This window comes from Thamnophis elegans, chromosome 1 (genome assembly GCF_009769535.1).
Source record: "Thamnophis elegans isolate rThaEle1 chromosome 1, rThaEle1.pri, whole genome shotgun sequence".
Lineage (NCBI taxonomy): Eukaryota > Metazoa > Chordata > Lepidosauria > Squamata > Colubridae > Thamnophis > Thamnophis elegans.
This window is the reverse complement of record NC_045541.1, coordinates 186,568,540-186,590,788: the sequence shown is the minus strand read 5'-3', so window position 1 is coordinate 186,590,788 and position 22,249 is coordinate 186,568,540. Positions and strand designations below refer to the sequence as shown.

The window sequence follows — 22,249 nt, the reverse complement described above, 5'->3', positions numbered from 1 at the left end:
CGGGTGGGAGCAAAAGCGCCCCTCCCTTCTGGCACCCTCATCCGCTGCCAGCTCAGTGAGTCCCCGGGGGGGGGGGAGGAGCTTTCTCTGCCTTGGATTTCCCCTGAAGCTTCCTCAACTGGGTCAGCAGCCAGCCGGGGCCCGATTGGGGCAGGCAGTGGTTTTTCTAAGGCTCCTGACGAGCCCCAGCTTAGCCTCCTTCCATGGGGAGGGGAGGCCCCGGGGGGGGGACTGACGGAACCAGCACCAGAACACAAAGCAGGGCACTGGGACGGTCTTTCCTCAGGGGGGGTGGGGGTCTTTCTTTTTTCTAAGCCACGCGGTTCATAGCTGCAGAGTCAGGGAGGTGACCTTGATGGAAGTCCTCAGGAGCTCTTCCCCAGGCAGAAGCTCCTTCCAGCCCAGAGCAGGGAGATAACGCTCTCGGCAGAGACTCAGAGAGGCACCTCCCTCATTCACTGCAGCAGCAGCAGCAGCAGGACACAAGCAGATTTGCAAGATTCTGTCCTTAAAGCTGAGTGCCCAGCCAGGGAGGGAGGGAGGGGGGGAGGGAGGGGGAGGCATTGGCTCCTGGGGTTGCAGGGAGCAAAGGGAAGAAAGGGCCCCCAATGGGTCTTGGTGATGTCTTTGGGCTGCAGGGGAAGAGCCCCCCCTTTGCCCAGCCAAAAGAAACCAGCTGCAGACCTCCTTCCGTCTCCTCACCGAGCCTCTTCCATGAAGCCCACCCCCCTCCCCCAATGCTCTGCCTGGGGAATCAGGCCAGAGAGTCAGTTTCACTGAGGAAGACCTGGCAGCCAAAGACGGGTGGGTGGGTGGGAGCAGAGCTCTGGAGCTCTTCCCACCTTCTGGAAAACCTACCAGCAGCCCGGGGGGGGGGGGATTTAGATGAAAAGAGGCCCATGGCTATTCCACTTGTGAGGCCCTTTCACCTCCCATTTTTAAGTTTGTAAATTACATGAGAGGCAATAAAATACATCATTACTGTGATATATATCAATATATATAGCTGGCCTCCTGACGGAGGACGGCTCTGCTCTGCGGCAAAGGCAGCGAGGCCGGCCGCCTCCCCTGCTGCGCTCAGCTGCCCGGCTCGGCCCCCTCGCCCTCACCTGCCTGGCCGCTGGTGGGCTCCGTGTCGATGGGGCAGCTACTGGGAGCGGCCGCGCCTCTCGCCCGACCGCCGGTGCCGGGAACGTGGGCGGGCTCCCCAACTGCCGAGGTGCTGGAACGATCTTAACCAATACGTTTTTATGTTTGTTTATTAGTCATCTGCGTAGAATTTCTCCTTACTTTCGGTTCAGTGTTTTAGTGTTCACTGTTTTTAGAATAGTGTAGTTTTAATTTTGCTAACAATTTGAATGTAGGCCCCTCTTGACCATGAGGCCCTGGGCTGAAGCCTAGTTAGCCTATAGGGAAATCCGGCCCTGGGGGGTGGGTGGGTGGTGTTTCCCAGGCTCCATTTAGTGAAGTTGCCCTCGGGCAATAACAAGGGGCCCACCTCCCGTTTTTTTCTGAGCTTCTGCCCTCTCCCCCTCAGCTACAAAGACCCCACCGCCACCTCCGAGCCATTCGGCAGCAGTAAAAACAGAAGGCGACATGGAATAATTCAGGATCTTCACAAAGAAGAAAGCCAAGTTAGGGCTATTTCTGCGGGCTTAGCGTTATTTTGTGACTGTAGCTATTTATGGATCAAATGACAAAGGATGGATCCTGGAACACCGGATCCCATGTCTGGGATCTACAAAGACCAGAAAAGCCATTTGGGGCTGAGTAGCAGGGCGGGGCCTCGTGGGGGGGGGGAGCAGTAGCAGGAGGGAGGGAGATGCTCAAAAAAGGCACGCGCGCACACACACACACGCGCGCACACACGGAGTCCCGTGGGGCTTTGGAGGGTGGCCCAGAGCAGCTCTTGGGCCAAGCAGAGCGAGATGCTCAGAGCGAGGCCTGAGGAACAGCACGGGGTCTGCCCTGCCAGGGTCTGAGTAACACCCCCCTCCCTCCCTCCCTCCCTCTCTCTCTCCTCTCCCCCAGGTGCGTGGGAAGATGGTAAGGGCTCTCTAGGATCATGCCCCGCACAATGCGATGTGGCTTTCTCCTCCTGGCCTCCTGCTGCTCCCTCCTGAGCGTTGCCCCGGGGTGGGCCTGCCCGGCGCGCTGCGAGTGCACCCCTCAGCTCAAGTCCGTCTCCTGCCATCGGAAACGCCTGACGTCCGTCCCGGAGGGAATCCCGACCGAGACGCGGATCCTGGAGCTGAACAAGAACCGCATCCGCTGCTTGAACGCGGGCGAGCTCTCCTCCTTCCCCATGCTGGAAGAGCTGGACTTCAGCGAGAACGTCATCTCCAGCGTGGAGCCCGGGGCCTTCGGCAACCTCTTCAACCTGCAAGTCCTGCGGCTTCGGCGCAACCAGCTCAAGCTGATCCCGGCGGGAGTCTTCCACAAACTGGCCAACCTGAGCCTGCTGGACCTCAGCGAGAACAAGATCGTCATCCTCCTGGACTTCGCCTTCCAAGACCTGGTGAGCCTGAAGCACCTGGAGGTCGGGGACAACGACCTGGTCTACATCTCCCGAAAGGCCTTCTCCGGCCTGCTCAGCCTCCGGGAGCTGACCATCGAGAAGTGCAACCTGACGGACCTCTCGGCCGAGTCCCTCTCTCGCCTGCAAAGCCTGGAGGCCCTGCGGCTCAGGCACCTCGGCATCGGCCTGCTGGAGGACCAGAACTTCCGGAGGCTCGGCCGCCTGCGGCTTCTGGAAATCGACAACTGGCCGTTGCTGGAGGACATTTCGCCCAATGCCTTCCAGGGCCTCAACCTCACCTCCCTCTCCGTCACCTTCACCAACATCACGGCCGTGCCGACCGCAGCCCTGAGGAGCCTGGGGCACCTGGCCTACCTCAACCTCTCCTACAACCCCATCGGCACCGTGCCGAGGGGCTCCTTCCGGGAGCTCACCCGTCTGAGGGAGCTGCACCTGGTGGGCGCCCTGCTGGTCTCCGTGGAGCCCCAGGCGCTGTCCGGGCTGAGGCAGATCCGCCTCCTGAACCTCTCCAACAATCTCCTGCCCACGCTGGAAGAGAGCACCTTCCACTCCGTCAACACCCTGGAAACCCTCCGGCTGGACCAGAACCCCCTGGTCTGCGACTGCCGCCTGCTCTGGATCCTCCAGCGCCGGAAGACGCTGAACTTCGATGGGCAGCCGCCCATGTGCTCCTCGCCCCTGGAGATCCAGGGCGACGCCCTGCACGGCTTCCCAGACTCCGTCCTCTTCGAGTACTTCGCCTGCCAAAAGCCCAAAATCCGGAACCGCCACCTCCAGCGTGTGACAGCCCACGAGGGGCAGGCGGTGTCCTTCCAGTGCCAGGCCGAGGGGGAGCCCACGCCCTCCATCAGCTGGGTCTCTCCTCAGCATCGGATGATCACCTCCAAGAGCTCGGGCCGGGCCACCGTGTCGCCCGGCGGGACGCTGGCAATCCGCTACGCCCAGGTGCAGGACAGCGGCACCTACATTTGCATCGCCAGCAACACTGCCGGCAACGACACCTACTTTGCCATACTGACCGTCAAAGGGCCCTCCGCCGACGGCATCCCGGACGCCAACCGGACATCGTTGCTGGGCGAGTTCAACGAGACTTCCCACAACGACAGCCGGGTCTTCATCAAGTTCACCCTGGACCTCAAGACCATCCTGGTGTCCACGGCCATGGGCTGCATCACCTTCCTGGGGGTGGTGCTCTTCTGCTTCCTGCTCCTCTTCGTCTGGAGCCGGGGCCGGGGGCAGCACAAGAACAACTTTGCTGGGGAGTATTCCTTCCGCAAGGTGGACGGCCCCACCGCGGCCTCCGGGCAGGGGGGAGCCAGGAAGTTCAACATGAAGATGATCTGAGGGCTCCCTGGGAAGAGCGGCACCGCCATCGCTCTGCTCCACATCAGCCGAGATGCACAGCTGGGGGGAGGGGACACAGCAGGGTCAAGATCAAGGGCTTGTGGGGACCCACTCCCCACTCACGCTCTGCGCCAGCCCCTCCTCACGCTTCTCCCCCGGGGGTGGGGCCCATGGGACTGCTGCTGGTCCAGGTGCTCAGCCTGCAGGCTTGCCAGTGTTCCCTTGGCAAGCCCCCTCCCACTGCCTGGAGCAGATGACCGGAGCAGCTCTTTGGCTGGGTGGGAGGGCCTTTGTCCCCCTCAGGGCATCAGCGGCACCCCCCCCCCACAGTCCGCCTCACTGTGCTTCCATCCACCCCCCACCCCGCATGTCTCTTGGCCAGGTGGGGAACACTAGCGGGTTAGGTGTGGGGGGGGGTTGAGTCTGCGTTTTCTATTTCAACTATGCATTTTTCAACCACTGCGAGCATTCCGTTCGGGCTCGGAGGCCCCTCTTTTTTAGGAACAATTTTGAAAAAACCCAGGTTTAGTCGATGGGTTCGTTTTTAAACGGTTTTCTATGCGCCTTCCCCGTCTTCCGAGGTGGCAGGGCTGCAAGGGAGGGGGGGCGCTACTCCGCCCAGCCTCCCCTCGTCCCATGCCAGCAGAGCTGAGCACCGGCAGCCGCGGCCCTGAAGGGTCTCCAGGGGGCAGGTCAGCAGAGGGCCCGCGGGCTGGCCGGGAGTACCTCCCTCTCCCCCGCCGGGATTCAGGGCTGGCAAAGAGCGGAACCTCTCCGAGATTCTCCCAAAGCCTCTCGGGCTGCAGCGAGACAAGGGCTCCCGCGGTGTCCTGAAGGGGGCGCTGCTGAGTGGCCTTCCCCCGCCTGCCTTTATGGGCGAGAGGGGGGGGGGCTGAGCACGCCAGACTGGGGGGGGGGGGCTTCCGCGTCCCCTCCCTTTGGGGCGCAGCGCCCCGCCTCCCTCCCGGGCAGCTGAGGACAGTTTCCACGCATTGCAATCGGCCACCAGGTCTCCGGTCTTGGCTGAGCGAGGCGCCTGAACGCGCCAACGAAGGCGGCTTCATTAACAAGCCATAGTTTAACCAGGGACCGCTTAGCATGGCGCCCAGACCAGCTTGCATGCACGAGTGCGCCTGTGTGTCCCCAGCGGTGCCGCCGCCGCCGCCACGGCTGTCTTTCCGGATCCTTCCGCCCAACATCCCTCCTGCAGCAGGGCGGCCACACCGGCCCTGATGGCGGCAGCCCGGGGAGCCTCCCCACGCCCGGCAGAGCCACGGGAAGGGACTGGAGGCGCCTGCGGCTCCTTTGCCCTGGACCTCCGGGCAGGGGAGGCTGGGCGCGGCCCGAGGCAGAGCGGAGCCGCACCCGCCCCTGGGTGCGTCTCTGCCGCTGACGAAGAGGTGGGCGGCCAAGGGCCAGAGGGCTTCCTGGGGGGGTGGGGGCGCTCAGCCTTCTGGGCCACAGGGGAGGGGCGACCCCGCCCGGAAGAAGCCGCGGGGGGAGAAGCGGAGACCCTCTTGTCGCTCCCCTCCCACGGCGGGGAGGGCGGAAGAGTTGCCCCCAGGCAAAGGCAGAGAAATGCGGGCTGGCGAGTTTTCCCAGCTGGTCCTTCTGACCAAAGCGGGCCTCCAAAGCCCCCACCCCCCCGTTACAGGTCCCGTTGGGGGAGAGGTCTCAGTGGGGGGGGGGAGTGCGCCTCCTTCGCCCATGCGCCCCTCCGTCCCCACTGCCCCCCCCCTCCCCAGGCACAGCTGCTTCGGAGCTCATCCCACGCTGGGACAACAAGGCCCATCGTGCGAAGCAGCGCCCACCTCCCCCCCCCCAGGCAGCATTTCGGGACAAGGGCCGCAACGCAGGGGCCGAGCCAGGGCTCCTCGCCTTCTCTTCTTGTGCCGGGGGCGACCCTGGACTGGCCAGGCCTGGGTTCAAGTCGGCCTTCAGCCATGGGACCTCCTTGGTGACTTTGGGCAAGCCTACCTTGCAGGGCTGTTGTGCAAAAGGGCCACCGAAGGAGCACAAGTCTTGACGGGTATTGGCACTGGCAGTATCTCCCCTCCCCCCGAGACCACCAACCCTAGAAAAAAAAAACCCGGCAAAAAAGGGGAGGCTCCTCTGAGCTGCCGGTGGGCAAGATTTATGCCCCCCCCCTTCTGGCTGGGGCTCTGCTCTGCCGCCCCCCCCCGCCATAACAATCGCCTTCCCCCCCCAGCGGGAGGAGGGGCGCAGGTGGGGGAAAGGGGGTCCCCTCTCCTCCTCTCCCCCTTCCTTCCTTCCTTCCTTCCCGAGTCCCCTCCCGGGAAGGAGAGCCCGTCGCAGCCGCCCAAGCACGCCTCTCGCCCTGCAGACTTAATAAAGAAGTCCGTTTCACACGAGCTCCGCTCCTCCTCTTTTTATTCGGGCCCCGAAGGACTCCGCCGGCGGCATTCGAGGCTTCCTCTTCCCCCTTTGCTCGCCCCCCTCGGAAGGTTTGCCAAGGGCGGCCGCCGGCTCCCCCTGGCGCTCCCTTCCCACGCCACGGACGGCACGCAAAGGCTTCGCGGGAGCCCGTGGGAGCGCGCAGATGACGCTTGTCGCGGGAACCCAATTCCGGGGGAGGCGCGCCGGGAAACCGGGATCCGCTGGCCAGACCCCCTTCGCCCCAGAGATCATCCAGCCTGACCCGCTCCGAGCCACGACCCGTCGGTTCATCGGACTCCCGGTTCGGCCTCCTCCAAGGCCCGGCGCCAAGCGGAGGGAGGGAGGCAGGCGCAGGGCCACGACAGGCGGGAGGACGCGAGAACGGACGACAGAGGGCCGCCTCCGTGGGAGACCCGCCGCGCCGGGGAGCGGATCGAGGGCCCAAGATGGCGGACCCGCGCCAAACTACATCCCCCGGCAGGCGCCGCGTCCCCCACTCCGATTGGACGCGCGCCGTTTCCCGAGGTGCCCCGCGAGGGGCGTCTCCTTCGGGCGGCCGTTGGCGCGCGCCGCCATTTTGTGGGATTGAATGACCGGCGGCCGCCCGGGGACCCCCCGCTCGCGCCATGTCCTCCGCCGCCCCCGCGACGCCCCTCTCGCCCGCGCGGCTCTCGCGCCTGCAGGAGAAGGAGGAGCTGCGGCAGCTCAACGACCGCCTGGCCCACTACATCGAGCGGGTGCGCGCGCTGGAGCTGGAGAACGACCGGCTGCTGCTGCGCGTCTCCGAGAAGGAGGAGGTGGTCACGCGCGAGGTGGGTGAGGCGCGCGGGGGGGGGGGCTGGAGGGAGAGGGCGCCGGGGGTGGGCGGGGCTGGGGGCGTGACGTAGGCTCCCCCCTCCCTCCCTCCCTCCCTCCCTCCCCGCAGGTGACGGGCGTCAAGGCGCTGTACGAGGCGGAGCTGGGCGACACCCGGCGGGCGCTGGACGAGACGGCCCGGGAGAGGGCCAGGCTCCAGATCGAGGCCGGGAAGCTGCGCGCTGAGTTCGAGGAGCTGCGGCGGAGGTGGGCCCGGGGGGAGGGAGGGAGGGAGGAAGCTCCTGGGGGGATTGGGGGCACTGCAGCCCCGGGAGGCCGGGAGGGAAGCGGGGCAGCTGCCGGAGACCGCCTGGCGCGCAGCAGGAGGGGGAGGCGGGGGCTCCTGGCTGGGCCTCCAGCCCGGACTCGCCCCTTTCGCACAGGCGGCATTTTGGCTCCCCCCCCCCCGGGGTCAGGCAGGCCGTACCCGGCGCCGCCCCTCCCCCCCCCGGGGCTCCCAGCCACTTGATGGGGGGGCTTTGGGGGGGGCTTAGGCGGGGAGGGGGCGGGAGGAGAGGCCGGGGGGCGCCAAAGCCGCTGCTGGGTCTTTGCCGGAGGGGAAGAGCTCGCAGCGCTTCCTGGCTCTGCTTCTCCCCCATTTGGCCCCCCCCCCCGTGCAAAACGCCCCTGGGCACCCTCCAGCTGTCGCAGCAGCTGCAAGGGGGGGTTGGGGGGGGTTGGTGGGCAGTTGTTCCTTTGGACAGCATGTCCCCCTGCTTGCTCTTTCTGCCCCCCCCCCCGGAGCCGTGGAAGAAGGGCAGGTGCTGAGTTGGAGCCGTGTGTCTGTGCCCGTAACGGAGGAGCCACTTGAGCCTGGCAGCCCAGGGATGCCCGTGTGCTGCCCCTGCAGGGAGCCTGGGGGGCCAGAAGTGCAAGCTGCTGCACCCAGGAACCGCACCCTCCTCCTCCGGGCCAGCCTCTTCCCAAGGGAGGAGCCTCTCTGGGGGCGGAAGCTTGCCACCCGCCCCTCCCATTGGCAGGCCCTCCCCATCCCCACGGGGGCTCCTTCAGGGTCCCTTCAGGGGTGCCCGTAGATTCCGGGAGGGGCCCCCGGGGCTGTCCTGGGGCAGATGAGGTCTGAACGCACGAGAGGCTTCGGAGGCAGGAGACCACCCCCCTCTGCCCTTTAAAACGGTTTGGTGGCATTCGCCCGATCGGATCCCTGCCGGGTTCTTGCACCATCAAGCCTCGTCCGGGGTCCCTGGAGATAACGCTAAAAGGAGTTTTTTGCTAAGCTTGTCTGAAGCTTACAAATCAGAATCCTGCGCAGATCCCAGTTTTATACTTTAATAAAACTGCTTAATATTTGAAAGTTGGCCCTGACGCTCCCAAATTAAACACGGCAGGGAAATCCCTGGTTATCCTCTGCTTAAACTCCTCCCCGCACTGTTCCTGCCCCCCAAGGCTTCTCTCGCCCGCGTGGGCCTACCTTTGCTCTGCCCACGAAGCAGGCTGGCCTGAGCTGAGAAGGGTCGCCCCATCTTGGACGCCTGGAAACCTAGTGCGGGGAGGCCGGAGGGGAGGGGGAGGCTGGCTCAGCTGGGCAACCTTGTTCTCTCCTCAGCTACAAAAAGAAGGAGGGGGAATGGTCCACTTCCCAGGGCCGCATCAGGGAGCTGGAGGTGCTCTTCCATCGGAGCGAGGCGGAGCTCACGGCCACTCTGAGCGAGAAGCAGAGCCTGGAGGCCGAGGTGGCTGATGCCCGGGCCCAGCTGGCAAAGGTACTGGCACGGCAGCCTGGAGGGCAACTGCCGAGTGAGAGCGGGGCAGGCAATGGGGTGTAGTCCTTGTAATGGTCCAGGCGGCTGAAGGGGGTTGTTCAGAATGGACCAGGGAGGAAGGGAGGGGAAAGCCCCACTGGGGGGGGGGTGCAGGGGGAGGGCTGCAATCCAAAGAGGAGGATGGGAAGGGGACGGGAGAGAGTCCGGGGGGGGGGGGCAGCGGAAAGAAGGGGCCCAAGGGGGGGGGATTCTCCTTTCGTAAAGAGCTCTTGGAGTAGGGCCTGTGGGGGGGGGACGACAATCTATCCAGATGCATCGTGGATCCTGTGGGGAGCAGGGTGGGACTAGGTGGCCTCTGAAGTCCCTTGATTCTCCGCTTCTGTGACTGGGTGGAGCTGTGTGGACTGCAGGGGTCTTTGGGGGGATTTACGGGCTTTCTCTCCCCACACTGGCCTGGGAACAAGCCCCCTTTGTCCAGAGGCCTCGGGCCCAATAACCTCCCCCCCCCCCGCTTTCCCCGTTTGCTGAGGGGCTGTTTGGGAAGAGGTCTACAGGAGGAGGAGGCTGCACTGAGCTTCCATGGAAGCACAACAAGGAGGCCGTGGGGAGCCTCCCCCCCCCCCCGGGCTCAGTGCCAGCTCACCTTCCTCCTCGGAGGCTCCTTGGCTACCTCCAGATGCGGCTGTCTGGTTTGCGATGGGTCTTCTGTGTGCGCCCTCCCCTGCTCCTCAGCCCACGGGACAGCCAGAGGGGCTGGGAGTGGGGGAGAGCTGGTGTTCCGGGGGGGGGGGGTTCCCTGGGGGAGGGACCCTGGCCGCAGTGGGCATCTGCCCTAGACAGGACCTCCTCCCCCCACTTGGCTCCAGTGGCTGTCCGGAAGCTGCTCCTGGGGAAGTGGGGGGGGGGTTTCCCGTGCTTTCCTTGGGGGGGGGAGGGCCAGTGAGCCAGGAGCCGCCTGGGGAGGAGGAGGAGCCAGCGAGAGGGGCCTCCTCCTTGGTCATCTGCAGTCAAGGGGGTTGGAGGTGGGCCCTGGGGAGGCTCTCCTGCCCACCCAAGTGAGCTCAACCTGCCTGGCAAAGGAGCAGCTCCCCCCCACCCCCCCGGACGCCGAAAGGCTGCAGCCGCCTGAGCGCTCTTGTCCGGCCTCCCCCCAGTCGGAGGACGGCCATGCCGTGGCCAAGAAGCAGCTGGAGAAGGAGACCCTCCTACGGGTGGACCTGGAGAACCGCTGCCAGAGCCTGCAAGAGGAGCTCGACTTCAGGAAGAGCATCTTCGAGGAGGTGGGCTGGCGAAGGGGCTGCCCTCGGGCACGGGGGGGGGGGCTGCTTCTTGGAGAGCCCCCCCCCTCCAAGGGGAGCCAAGCAGGCCGATGGTGCTGACCCCCTCCTTCCCTCCCTCCCTCCCTCTCAGGAAGTGAGGGAGACACAAAAGTGGCAGGAGCGCCACCTGGTGGAGGTGGACAGCGGCTGCCAGAAGGACTACGAGTCGAAGGTTGCCCAGGCGCTGGAAGAGCTGCGCAGGCAGCACGACCACCAGGTGCAGCTCTACAAGCTGGAGTTGGAGCAGACCTACCAGGCCAAGGTGAGGGGGGGAGGGGGCGGTGGGCCAGTCCTGGGGGACGAGACGGGGGGCACCTTGAGACCAGCCGTGGAGCCCCATCCTGGGCCCTCCCTGGGGGGCCCTCCCCTCTCGCAGAGAAGCCCACAAATAGCAGGCCACGTGCGGCCCTTTCCTCAGCTGGAGAACGCCAGGCTCTGCTCCGACCAGAACGAACGGGCAGCCAGTGCCGCTCGGGAGGAGCTGAACGAGGCCCGCATGCGGATCGAAGCTCTCGGCTACCAGCTCTCTGGGCTGCAGAAGCAGGTGAGGCGGCTCAAGGGGCTTCCGCGGGTGAGGTGGGGTCGGTCCGCGTGGGGCTGCTTTGGGAGGGGCCCCTCAGGAGGGTCGCTCTGGGGAGCAGCCTCCGGGCGCCCCGCAAGAGGAAAGTGGGGGCCCCTAAGAGTGTCTCCTCGCCCCCCCCCCCGGTTCAGGTGAGCACAGCGGAGGAGCGGATGAGGGACCTGGAGGAGCTGATGGCCGGAGAGCAGGAGAAGCTGCGGAAGCTGCTGGACGCCAAAGAGCGGGAGATGACGGACATGAGGGAGCAGATGCAGCAGCAGCTGATGGAGTACCAGGAGCTCCTGGACGTCAAGCTGGCCCTGGACATGGAGATCAGCGCGTACCGGAAGCTGCTGGAGGGGGAAGAGGAGAGGTGGGCATCCCCTGGGCCCAGAGAGGTTGGTGGCCCCTTTGGGGGGGGGAAGAAAGGCCGGGGTCCCAGGGCCCCCTCCTTGGCCAGGCATGACAGTTCCTGCTTCCCCGCCAGGCTCAAGCTGTCCCCCAGCCCTCCGTCCCGCATCACTGTCTCCCGGGCCGCCTCCTCCAGCATCTCGGGCACTCGGTCTTTGCGGAGCAAGAGGAAGCGGGCAGAGGCCGAGGAGCTGCCGGGGCAGACGCCCAGTGGGAGCGCCCGCGGGGGGGCAAGCACTGGCAGCAACCTCCAGGTCAGCCAGCAGGCCTCGGCCAAGGGCAGCATCAGCATCGAGGGGGTGGACCCTGAGGGGATGTTTGTCCAGCTGAAGAACCATTCTGACAAGGTAGGTGCTCCCCCGACCCCACCGGGCTGCACACCCCCCCCCCAATGTCTCCGCTTCTTGGGCAGGAGCCTGAAACGCCACCTCCCTCCACAGGACCAGTCCCTCGGGAGCTGGAAGCTGAAGAGGAAGATTGGGGAGGGAGAGGAGATTGCCTACAAGTTTACTCCCAAGTATGTCCTCCGGGCCGGGCAGACGGTGACGGTAAGTCTTGGAGGGCCCTGTGGCCGAAGGGGGCCGGGTCAACGCCGCAACCCTCGTATTTCTTCAGGGCCTTTTACAGCCCTCCAGGTCTCTGGGGATTCTGCTCCTACCCCCCACCCCCGGCACTCCCCCTGTCGAGCGGGTGGCTGGTGCCAGGCTCTGAGCGGGCTGGCCAGGGTGAGAGAGCCGGGCAAAGGCCAAGCGTGTTTGTCTTCCTAGATCTGGGCCGCTGAGGCTGGGGTGGCACACAGCCCCCCCTCGGTGCTGGTCTGGAAGAACCAGGGCAGCTGGGGCACCGGGGACCAGATCCACACGTGCCTGGTGAACTCCGAGGGGGAGGTACGTTGGGGAAGGGGCATGGAAGGGGGGGATAGGAAAGGGGGCTCTGAAGCGTCTTTGGGGGGGGGGGGACAGCACAGCCCCAGGGAAGGAAAGCTCTCCAGAAACAGAGGGAGCTGCTCCGACCTGCACTGGGAGGTGCCCCCCCCCCCAAGGTGGTGGGAGCACCCCCACGGCCCTCCCAAATTCCACGCCCAGAGTTGGCTCCCACTGTGCCCAGTCATGCCGGGGGGGGTTTTGTCTGGAAGTGGGGATTTTGGGCTGTGGAAAGCCGTCCTTCCACTGGGGAAGAGGGGGCTGGGAGGCGTTGATTCTCACCCTGCGTTGAGCCGGACACCGGCCTTCCGCCTCAGGTGCTCTGCAGAGACTGGCCTGTTCAGGGGAGGGGGCTCGAGGTGGGGGGGTCGCTTCTGAACCCATGTGTCTGGGGGGGGGGGGTGTTGCCCTGCTTGCATTGCTTCCCTGGTCTTAAGGATCCCCCTGCTGAGGCTTCTCCCCTGCTAGGAAGTGGCTGTGCGGACCCTGACCCAGTTGACAACCGGCCTGCAGGAGAACGGGGAGGAGGAGGAGGAGGAGGCCGAGTTTGGGGAGGAAGATCTCTTCCACCAGCAGGTAGCCTCCCAAAGCGGCTTCTCCCCGCCCCCCTCCCTCCCTCCCTCCCCTCAGCCAAGGGAAGCAGCTGTCCTGTGGGGCAGCCAGAAGGGCCAGGCAGGGCCACTCCTGGGCAGAAGGTGTCTGCAGGGAGGTGGCTCCCCTTCTGGCCCCCTTCAGTGGGGGGACCCCAGGAGGCCTTTGGCAAGAGACCCCCCCTCCCCCACAGCCCTCTCTCCATGGGGGGGAGGGGGAGCCTTGGTTCTCTTCTGCCCTCCCCGGAGCAGGGCAGAGGGATCCCGGGGACCCCCCTCTTCAGGCTGCCTTTCCTCTTCTCCTAGGGGGACCCCAGGACCACCTCCAGAGGATGTGCCCTCATGTGAAAGGAGGCGCCCTTCGTCTCCCCCCTCCTTCCCCCCTTTCTTCCTTTCCCCTGCATTTCAAGGAAACGACATTTTTCTAAGTCTTCTGTGGCTTATTTTTACTTTGAGCGGAACTGAGTTTTAAAAAGCTGGAAGTGGGTCTGAGCCCAGGGTTTCCTCCTGTGGCTGCTTTTTAGCCCTGAGCCCCGGGGGGGGGGGAGAGGCGGGGGGGGGAGGCAGGGCGTCTCCTGCGGCAGCTGCAGGGAAAAAGAACTCAGCGGGGGGGGGGGGGATTCCGACCTCTGGGCTGCTTCCTGCCTCCGGAGCCTTTTCCCTCACTTCAGACCAAACAAAGCAGAGAAGGGGATGAGGCAGCCCGGCTGGTCTCTGGGGCCGTGGGGCGTTTGTGTGGCCTCCGTCTGGGCATCTCCGGCCAGCTTCCTGTTGAAAATCCCTCTTGTGACCGGATGGGCCAGCGCTCGGGAGCCAGGGCAGGAGGACAGTGGGGACACACACACACACACACACACAGCCCCTCCAGGGATGGGCAGCAAAGGACCGCTTGGAGAGGAGCTTGGAGAGGAGACGGGCCTGGGCTCAGGTGATGAGGTTGAGTCGCGGGGGGGGGGGGGGGGGCTGTCCGGCATAAACCATGCTGGCCTCTGCCGAGAGGCCTCCCCCTCCGGATCTCGGCCAGATCTTTCCTAGGGCTGGTGAAGAAAAGAGCCCGTACGGTGCCAGTTACTGGCTGGCAGATCATAGAAATACCCCTGAAGTCCCACCTGGCCAACCTTTTGTAGGAGGGGTTGGAGTCTACGGTGGGTTTGGGTTGCCAGAGGCCGTTTCAGCTGGGATTCCTGTCCCTCGGGGGGGCGGGGGGAACCCACCCCAATCTTATCTCTCACAGTCCAGAAATGACTTTTGTCTTTGGAACGATGATCTTCCTCTTCGGACACCAGCCTTGAAACACTGCCTTGGTCTTTATTTTATTTATTTTTTTACAGAGCACAAAATTTCAATGAAAGAAAAAAGGTCTTGAGGATTTCATGGAACTGCATTCCCAAGGGTTGGTTAGTTAGTTAGTTATAGTTTATTAAACTTGTATGCCGCCCTATTCCCAGGGGGAATCAAGGCGGCTAACAAACCAATAGGGAAGGGGGACAATACAAAGAAAACAAGGCAAGACAAATACAGAAAACAGATTAACAATCCGAGTGGGGCTCATCAGCCCCAGGCCTGCCGGAACAGCCAGGTCTTAACAGCTTTGCGGAAAGCCTGAAGGGTGGTGAGGGTCCGAATCTCCACGGGGAGATTGGTTGCTAGTCCATCACCTTGGCCACTTCGAGGGGCTGAACTGCCCTCTGCCACCTTGGCCACTGTCCTGAGGACTGGACTTAGCTTCCTGATTGTGCCCCGTTGAGGCTGTGGAAGGTCTCCCTTTCGATCTCTGGAATCGAAAAAAGCCTCGAGAGTATCCAAAATTGGGAAGACCCCCCCCTTAATTCATAGAGTGCAAAGGGACGCCTGACCCGACTGACCCGAGTCCCCTCACTACTTGTGTGACTTCTCTGTGGCTTTAGCTCCAGTGGGGGGGGCTTTGGGGGCAGCAGTAAAGACGCGACATCCAAGAGAATATTTCACAAGGGGGAGAATTGGATGTCTGAGATGGTGCTTAGCTGTAGCAGGATTGTGACTAGGAAATCAACACAAATAATGTTTAAGCAGTAAACCTGGAGATGTTTCAATGCTGCGTGATGTGTTAATAACCAGTGTGAATTAATGTGTTTTAGATGTAGAAACTCTGAGCCACATTCTGTGGAGCTGCTGGTGTTAACAGCGCAGAAAAGGGGGCTCGATACAGGATAAAGCTGCATAAATTCTCTATTCAACACACACACAGGCACAAAAAATACCCCTCAGTTTGCAGGAGGGGGGTGGGAGGGAGCCCAGCCCTGCTTCCTTTGTGATTCGGGATAGGGGGAGGGGTTCTCCTGGTGCAATGGCTGTGGGTCCTCTGGCCTCCCAGTGCATCAGCTGCCACACACACCCTCCCCTCCCCCCTCTTCCTTGGGGCAGGCCTTCCCCATAACGGCCTTCAACATGGAGGGGCTGGGGGGGGCGTCACCCATTGACCTGTCCACAGGGTGAAGGGACTGGGGGCAGAGGGGGAGAGTTTCAGCCTGCCTGCCTTCACCCATCGTGCAGATATTGGGGGGGGGGGGCATATTTGGACTGCCTTGAACTTCCTCCTTGGGTTCATTTTAGACATTTTAGACATTTATTACGATTTATAGGCCGCCCTTCTCCCTGAGGGGACTCAGGGCGGCTTACAATCACAGGGAAGGGGGTGCAATAATACAAGACAAACAGTGAGTAAACAAGATAGATAATAAAACACCAACTTGCATTCAACAGTCAACACTCGGGCAGGTAATTTAAAAACTTATCCCCAGGCCTGCTGGGAGAGCCAGGTCTTAAGGGCTGTGCGGAAGGTCTGGATGGTGGTGAGGGTACGAATCTCGACGGGGAGATCGTTCCACAGGGTCGGAGCTGCAACAGAAAAGGCTCTCCTCCGTGTAGTCGCCAGTCGACATTGACTGGCAGATGGGATCCGGAGGAGGCCCAGTCTGTGCGATCTAATCGGTCGGAGGGAGGTAATCAGCAGAAGGCGGTCTCTCAAGTACCCAGATCCACTACCATGGAGTGCTTTAAAGGTGGTCATCAATACCCTGAAGCGCACCCGGAGATCAACAGGTAGCCAGTGCAGCTCGCGGAGGATGGGTGTAATGTGGGCGAACCGCGGTGCGCCCACGATCACTCGCGCGGCCGCATTCTGGACTAACTGCAGTCGCTGGATGCACTTCAAGGGCAACCCCATGTAGAGCCCATTGCAGTACTCCAGCCTGGAGATCACAAGGGCTCGAGTGACTGTTGTGAGAGCCTCCCGGTTCAGGTAGGGCCGCAACTGGCGGACCAGGCGAACCTGGGCAAATGCCCCCCTGGTCACAGCCGACAACTGATGGTTAAAAGTCAGCTGTGGATCCAGGAGGACTCCTAGATTACGGACCCTATCTGAGGGGTATAAAATTTGACCCCCCAGCCTAAGTGTTGGAACATTGGCCAAATTGTTGGGAGGGAAACACAACAGCCACTCGGTCTTGTCCGGGTTGAGCACCAGTTTGTTAGCGCTCATCCAGTCCTTAATGGCCTCAAGGCCCCGGCTCATCACGTCCACCGCTTCATTGAGTTGGCACAGGGTGGACAGATACAGTTGAGTATCGTCCGCATATTGATGGTTCTTTGTGCTGCTCCCTGGAACTGCCTGGGGGGGGGGGTTTCAACCGGGGTTAGTTGGGAGATCCATTAAATCTTAACACCCCCTTGAAATACACTGGATATTGGGGGGGGGCTTTGGACCCCCTCAGTTTCATCCTTGACATTTGCTTTCCTCTGCAAATCCATTGGGCGGCCAGCCAGACAGCAACAGGCACACGTGGGGGGTGGGAGGACCTTCCCTGCTGGGAGGCTAAAAGCCCCCTGCCAGCTGGGCAGGGTCACACTACCTTTTGAAAGCAACGGGCTTTCTGAGAGGCCTTGTGAGGCCAGGTGAGCATCGATACAAAACCCATTTCCTTATTATTAGAAGTCTATTTTTGTAGCAGTGTGTTGTTTTTTTTAATCTGGGGAGTTTCCCAAAATGGGAATGGCTGAAAGGATGTGCTCCTGGGGGGGAGGGGGCACTTAATGTTGGACCGTACATGATGTCTTCAAGGGGAAACTGACCTCTAGCGTTGTTTCTGTGTTCTTATGGATATGCATGCTCACTGTCTTTTTCAGCAATTTATAATAACATTTTTGGGACTGGAAACATTTTGTACAATGCTCAAATAAACGTTTTGCATTTTTATCTGGACTCTTGCTGGAAGCTCCCCACCCCACCCCCTCATTCTGGGGCAGAGGGATGCTGGGGAGGGCTGTTTCCTCTGAGCTGGGGGGGGGGGCAAATCTGCATTTCTCCTGCGCTGCAGTGAGGGGCCCTTGGGCTGTTTTCAAGCCTTTGGACTGCCGCCCTGGAGATTTTCCTTCTACTCTACTCGTGCATGCCCAGGCACACCCCCGCCCCATACACTAGGCTAGGGTTAGGGCTAGGAGGAAGTGCTGACAGAAGCCCCATCCCTCGCCCAGAGCTTAGCCACTGTGGAGACCCAGCCAAGAATCACCAGAAGTGGATGGCATCTCTGGCTAGGTGGAGTCTGTGCAGCTGCCCCTCCACCCCAGGCCTCCCTGGGGGATTTAAGCTCAGGAGGCCCGGTTGCATCTGGTTCTCTGTGCTGGTCCTGCAGAAACGGCCCCAGAGCAGCTCAAGGCTGAGGAAGGAGAGGAGCGCCGAGAAGAGCCACAGAGAGGGTTGGGGCCCAGTGGCAGAAGCAGACTGACTGGCCTGAGGAGGAGAAAGGAGCCTCGGGGACACGATAGCCACCTTCTAATGTTCACAGAGAAGGGGGGGGGGCAACCTATTCTCCAAAGCACCTGAAGGCAGGACAAGAAAAGGGAAACTCCCCAAGGGGAGAAGCAACCGAAAACTAAGGAGAAATTTCCCCAGGACAATATCAGCAGAACGGCTGCTCTCCAGGCCTTGTAAGTGCTCCGTCGCTGGAGGTTTTTAAGAAGAGACTGGACGGTCGTATGTCCGGAACGGCAGAGAGTCTCCTGCGTGGGCAGGACTACAAGGCCTCGGTGGGACCTTTCACGCCTTACTCCCGGCCTTGTTCTGCGCTGGGCCGCGCTCCGCTAAACAGGGCCGCCGTCGGTCTTGCCAGGGCAGTTGCTCCAGCTAAACTCTCTGCTTGGTCAGAAACCGGGCGCGAAGGCGGGTCTGTGGCCTGGGATGGTGAAGGGTCGAGGTGGGCCGCTGCTCCTCCCCCAAAGAGCCAAGGTCCGAGTCAGGAAGAGGCCGGAGCTCGAGCTGGAAACCTCCGACTCGGCCAAAAGGAGCTTTGGATTGGAACTCGGTCTCCCCCTTGCAAGCCTCGGCTGAGCAAGAAGGCGGGAGGGGGGGGGTTTCTTGGGACGGCAGGACGGACGTCCGAGTAAAAATCCTCTTCCAAATCCAGCCTCCCCCCCGCCCCCATTCCGACAGTCAGAAGGGGAGCGGGAGACCGAGGGACGCTCCCTCCCTCGCGGACCCCCAGACTCGTCGGGCGGCTCTTTCCAGCTGGCGAGCGGCCTGAGCGGCAGCGGCGCCTCCCTTCTGCTCCCCCCCCCCAGCCCACTCTATAAGATCTCTGGCACGTGCTCCGGACTGGCCAGACGCTCGGGGAGCAGCCGGAGGGAAGGAGGGTGGGCCGGAGCCTGCGGGCCCGAGGCCGGGATGGGTCTGGCTGCCGCCGCCCGGAGGAGAGCCGAGGGGGACACCTTGAAATACTTCGTGGAGGATCCTGGCACCGGGAGGCTTTACAAGCGGGGACAGCTTTTGGGACAGGTAACCCGCCCTCCCCTTGGGGGCTGCGCGGGGCGGCTGCAGCTCTTCCGAGGGCCGCGCCGAGAGACCGGCAAGCCCTCCTGAGGCGACGCCGTCAAGCGCTCCGGATCCCTTCAAAGTTTTGCCCCGCGACGGCGGCGGGGAAGGGGCAGCTGCCGCTCTCCTCTTTCAAGCCGCGAAGCGACGAGTGAGCCAGGTCGCAGGCGGGAACCGCCGCGGGGGACCAGACCTGCCCGGAGACGTCCTGGAGCCGCTCGGCTCCTCCGCTCGGTCCGCCTTTCCTGCGCGGCCCGGGAGCCCGAGCGCCAAGTCCTGCTTGCTATCGCCGCTGCAGCCGCCGGGGGTGGGGGGCGTTGCTCGCCTCTCGCAGCCTTTCAAAGAGCGGCTTTTCCCCCTGGAATATCGGTTGCTCTTCTGCAAAACTGAAATGCTGGCCGGGCGGTAAGGCGTCTCCCGCCTTCCAAGAGTGCCCGTCTTCTTCTCCCGGACCTCCCTCACGGCAGAGGGGCTGCCATCCTTCGCGCGGAGCTGGCTCAGATTTCACTGAGTGCGACCGGCCCGTCCGAGGCCACTTCTTCCTCCTTTCCTAAGGATTGGAGAGGCCGGCCAGTTCAGACAGTTTCAGCCCTGGGGAGGGATCAGAGCTGGTGGTTTTTTGGGAAGGAAGTAAAGTCTTATCTTCAGACCCAGAACAACCCAAGTGCTCTGGGAAGGAGGGGCCAGAGGCTGCTTCTGACTGACACCCCCCCTTCTCTGTGCCTCCCCACCCAGGGAGCATTCGGACAATGCTACAAATTTACCGACACGTCCACCAACAGAGTCTATGCTGTGAAGGTTCTCTCTCAACAGCGAGTCGCAAGGCTGGGAAATGGAGGAAAGGTAAGTGGGATTAGTGGGGGGGGGGGGCTCGCTCGTCTTCTGCCAGATTCCTCTCCCGGGAGATCAGCTCCCATAAAGGGAGCGCCAACCCTCCTTTATTGGAGTCAACTTATAGGGAGCCGGGGCGGCATGAAAGTCTTGTAGAATGAATGAATGGATCTTCCCCTGGCTGCAAGTTCCCTGGGCTGGATGAGGTGGGGCCCAAATTGGGGTGCCCAGCCAGGAGCTGAAGGCTACCAACTAAGAGGTTGGGCGCTGGCTATCCACCTGGCCGTCCCCTGCAGGCCAGGCTTGCCCACACAACGTCTCCTCTTCAGCTTCCTTCAGCTCTGCCAAAGAGTTTCTCCCTTTGCCGGCCCATCCAGTAACCCTCCAGAGGTGGACTCTTCTGTCCACTGACCATTGCTTGAAGACCACGGGCAATAAAGGTTCTGCAGGGGGTTGTAGATCAGAGGTGGGTGGCGGCCCCAGATGTTTTCTCTGGGATAAAGGGCCGGAGCCGAGGCAGGGTCCCACAAACACACACACACAAACCCCATGAGCCAAGGGCTGAAGGCGCCGAGAAGGGCTCACATGGCGCCAACTTCCTTTTAGGAGGGTGGGTGAGTGGGGCAAAGCTGTCTGCTGAGTTGAGAGGGAGGATCTGGGCTCCTTGGCTCCCTCTCCCCACAGCTGCTTGGCTCCTTTCTTTCTTTCTTTCTTTCTTTCTTTCTTTCTTTCTTTCTTTCTTTCTTTCTTTCTTTCTTTCTTTCTTTCTTTCTTTCTTCGGGTAACGACCTTGGACGGCTTCTGTGGGTCTCCTCCCCAGGTGTGCTGGGTTTCAGCTGATTCTAGCACTTCTGCTCTTGCGCACGTGTGCACACGTGTGTGTAGGCTTATGACTTGGCTTTGCAGGTTCAACGCGAAATTGAGCTGCACAGCCGGCTTCACCACAGGAACATTGTGGGGTTCCGCCGACATTTCGCTGACCAGGAGAACATCTACCTGGTGCTGGAATACTGCAGTAGGAAGGTTAGAGGGGGAGGGGGGCCTCCTTTCTCTCCCTCCCAGGGGAATAGTTAAGGGGGGGAAACTGGGCAGAAGCTTCCAGAGGGAGGAGCAGGATGCCAGCCTGGGCAGCTGCTACAGGGTTTGCTTGCGCTGTTTTATACAATCTCACAAGAGGCCGGAGAGGTCAGGGCAAGAAAGGCCTTGGGGAGCTCGGAAGCAGAGCCCGGCCTGAGATCAGGGAAGCAGCCGCCGCTGCCCAAAGGACCGTGTGGTGGTCAGAAGCCTTAACAGCGCGGGGTTGCCTGAGGCACAGAACGCCGTCCTTCCTATGGGGAGACCCTCCTGCCCCTTGCGTGAGCCCCCTCCTCCTCAGCCCAGCTCTTCCTTCTAGTCCCTGGCCCACATTCTGAAGGTCCAGAGGACGCTGACGGAGCCAGAGGTGCGATTTTACCTGAAGCAAATTACAAGTGGCCTGCAGTACCTCCACCTGCAAGGGATCATCCACCGTGACCTCAAACTGAGTAGGTGGCAAAGACTCGGGGTGGGGGGGTGGGAGGAGCCCCAGTGCTGGGCAGTGGCCCCCAGTCTTCCCTGGGCTCCTGGGGTCTTCTTCCTGGGAAATCGCCATCCGGTGCAGCTTGTGGCCAACACTTATTTATCTATATGCCATCCTCCGCCCAGCACAGAAGCTCAACCAACAACCAGAACCAGAAAAAAGAGGAGGGGGGGAAATCCAGTCAAGGAAACGGCAAATAGGATAAAAAGAAAACAGACCAAGGACGACCTGCATGCGTCTTGCAAGCTGGCTGCAGCTGGGCGACTACTTTGCCTTCCTGGTTGCCAGCGCAAGAGGCTGGAGGGGCCACCCTGCCCAGGCCACTCCTCCTGGGGGGGGGGCACAAAGATCAGGTCACACGGGGGGGGGGAGGGAGGGGACCCTTTTCAGGAGCTCCACCTTTGCGGCTGAGGGTGCTGGGAGCCCCCCGGGGTTGCCGAGGGCCACGGAAGCTCTAGGGGAGGCAGGACGAACTTTTGCGGGCACCGTCGGGATGTGGCCCTCAGTCGCTCCGTGCCCCACATGCGCCCTTTCCAGGCAATGTGTTCATCACCGAGCGCATGCAGGCGAAGATTGGCGACCTCGGCCTGGCAACGCGGGAGGAGCGGGCGTGCTGGAAGAGAGGGTGAGTGTGGGATTGAAGGGGAGGGGCAGGACCCCTGGGGGGAGGGGAGGTGTTTGGCAGAAGCAGACCCAGCAGGGTGGTGCCCTTGGGCCAATCTCAGTGGGCAGAGCAGCCTCTTCCACCTGGCGACATGCCCAGATTCATCTGCCAGATCTGAGGGCTGCCTGGGAAGCCGCTGAGCGGCTCTGCCAGTCGGGAGCCTCAGAGGGCAGGGAAGTTCCTACGTGCCAGAATAGGCCAGCCCCACCTGCCCTCTGGACCCTGCGTTTCCCCCCTCCCCCAATTGAACCTTCCTCCCCTCCTCCTCCTCCAGCAACCCCCCCATGTGCTTAATCGGTTCTGTTATCGGGAACCTGGCCCCCCTCCTCACCCTGCCAGGAGCTACATGTGCATTTCTGAGTTCAACTTTCTCCTCTACAGGTGGTCTGTGGGACCCCCAATTACCTGGCCCCCGAAGTCATCGCTAAGAAGGGGCACTCCTTCAAGTCAGACATTTGGGCCCTGGGCTGCATCATGTACGTGAGTCCCACAGCAAAGGAGGGGGGAGCCTGGGCAGCACTCGGGGGTCTGCTGACTGGGGGGGGGGGCTGGCCGTGGGTGGCTCAGGGCACATCTGCCTGTCCTTTTGCCCCCCAGGTACACCGCCCTTGCCGGCTTCCCCCCCTTTGAGATCACACAGAAGCAGGAACTGTTCCAGAGGATCCGAGAGGGGCGCTACCACTTTCCCGGCCA

General features: G+C 62.4%; 3 protein-coding genes across 3 annotated transcripts; all 3 read left to right on the top strand.

Annotated features, from left to right (window-relative positions):
- The first annotated feature begins 2,077 nt into the window (after window positions 1–2,077).
- LINGO3 (leucine rich repeat and Ig domain containing 3) lies at window positions 2,078–3,947 on the top strand. Its single transcript, XM_032215223.1, has one exon. It carries the CDS (start codon window positions 2,078–2,080, stop codon window positions 3,881–3,883), a length of 1,806 nt encoding a protein of 601 aa, XP_032071114.1. The 3' UTR covers window positions 3,884–3,947.
- Window positions 3,948–6,168: 2,221 nt separating this feature from the next.
- Window positions 6,169–14,688, top strand: LMNB2 (lamin B2). The gene is made up of 12 exons (XM_032208585.1): window positions 6,169–7,092; window positions 7,206–7,342; window positions 8,700–8,856; window positions 10,011–10,136; window positions 10,267–10,437; window positions 10,594–10,719; window positions 10,887–11,107; window positions 11,222–11,492; window positions 11,586–11,693; window positions 11,913–12,032; window positions 12,537–12,644; window positions 12,965–14,688. Exons 1-12 carry the CDS (start codon window positions 6,907–6,909, stop codon window positions 13,004–13,006), a joined length of 1,773 nt encoding a protein of 590 aa, XP_032064476.1. The 5' UTR covers window positions 6,169–6,906; the 3' UTR covers window positions 13,007–14,688.
- A 3,639-nt stretch (window positions 14,689–18,327) lies between these two features.
- Window positions 18,328–21,588, top strand: LOC116511020 (inactive serine/threonine-protein kinase PLK5-like). The gene is made up of 5 exons (XM_032220754.1): window positions 18,328–18,467; window positions 19,239–19,346; window positions 20,241–20,357; window positions 20,728–20,857; window positions 21,430–21,588. Exons 1-5 carry the CDS (start codon window positions 18,357–18,359, stop codon window positions 21,519–21,521), a joined length of 558 nt encoding a protein of 185 aa, XP_032076645.1. The 5' UTR covers window positions 18,328–18,356; the 3' UTR covers window positions 21,522–21,588.
- Window positions 21,589–22,249: the final 661 nt, after the last annotated feature.

Coding starts and splice junctions, on each gene's coding strand:
- LINGO3 (XM_032215223.1), top strand. CDS start 2,078: ATGCGATGTGGCTTTCTCCTCCTGGCCTCCTGCTGCTCCCTCCTGAGC.
- LMNB2 (XM_032208585.1), top strand. CDS start 6,907: ATGTCCTCCGCCGCCCCCGCGACGCCCCTCTCGCCCGCGCGGCTCTCG. Junction 10,137..10,266: donor GGAAGAGCATCTTCGAGGAG/GTGGGCTGGCGA, acceptor CCTCCCTCTCAG/GAAGTGAGGGAGACACAAAA. Junction 12,645..12,964: donor AAGATCTCTTCCACCAGCAG/GTAGCCTCCCAA, acceptor CTCTTCTCCTAG/GGGGACCCCAGGACCACCTC.
- LOC116511020 (XM_032220754.1), top strand. CDS start 18,357: ATGGGTCTGGCTGCCGCCGCCCGGAGGAGAGCCGAGGGGGACACCTTG. Junction 18,468..19,238: donor GGGGACAGCTTTTGGGACAG/GTAACCCGCCCT, acceptor CTCCCCACCCAG/GGAGCATTCGGACAATGCTA. Junction 19,347..20,240: donor GGCTGGGAAATGGAGGAAAG/GTAAGTGGGATT, acceptor TTGGCTTTGCAG/GTTCAACGCGAAATTGAGCT.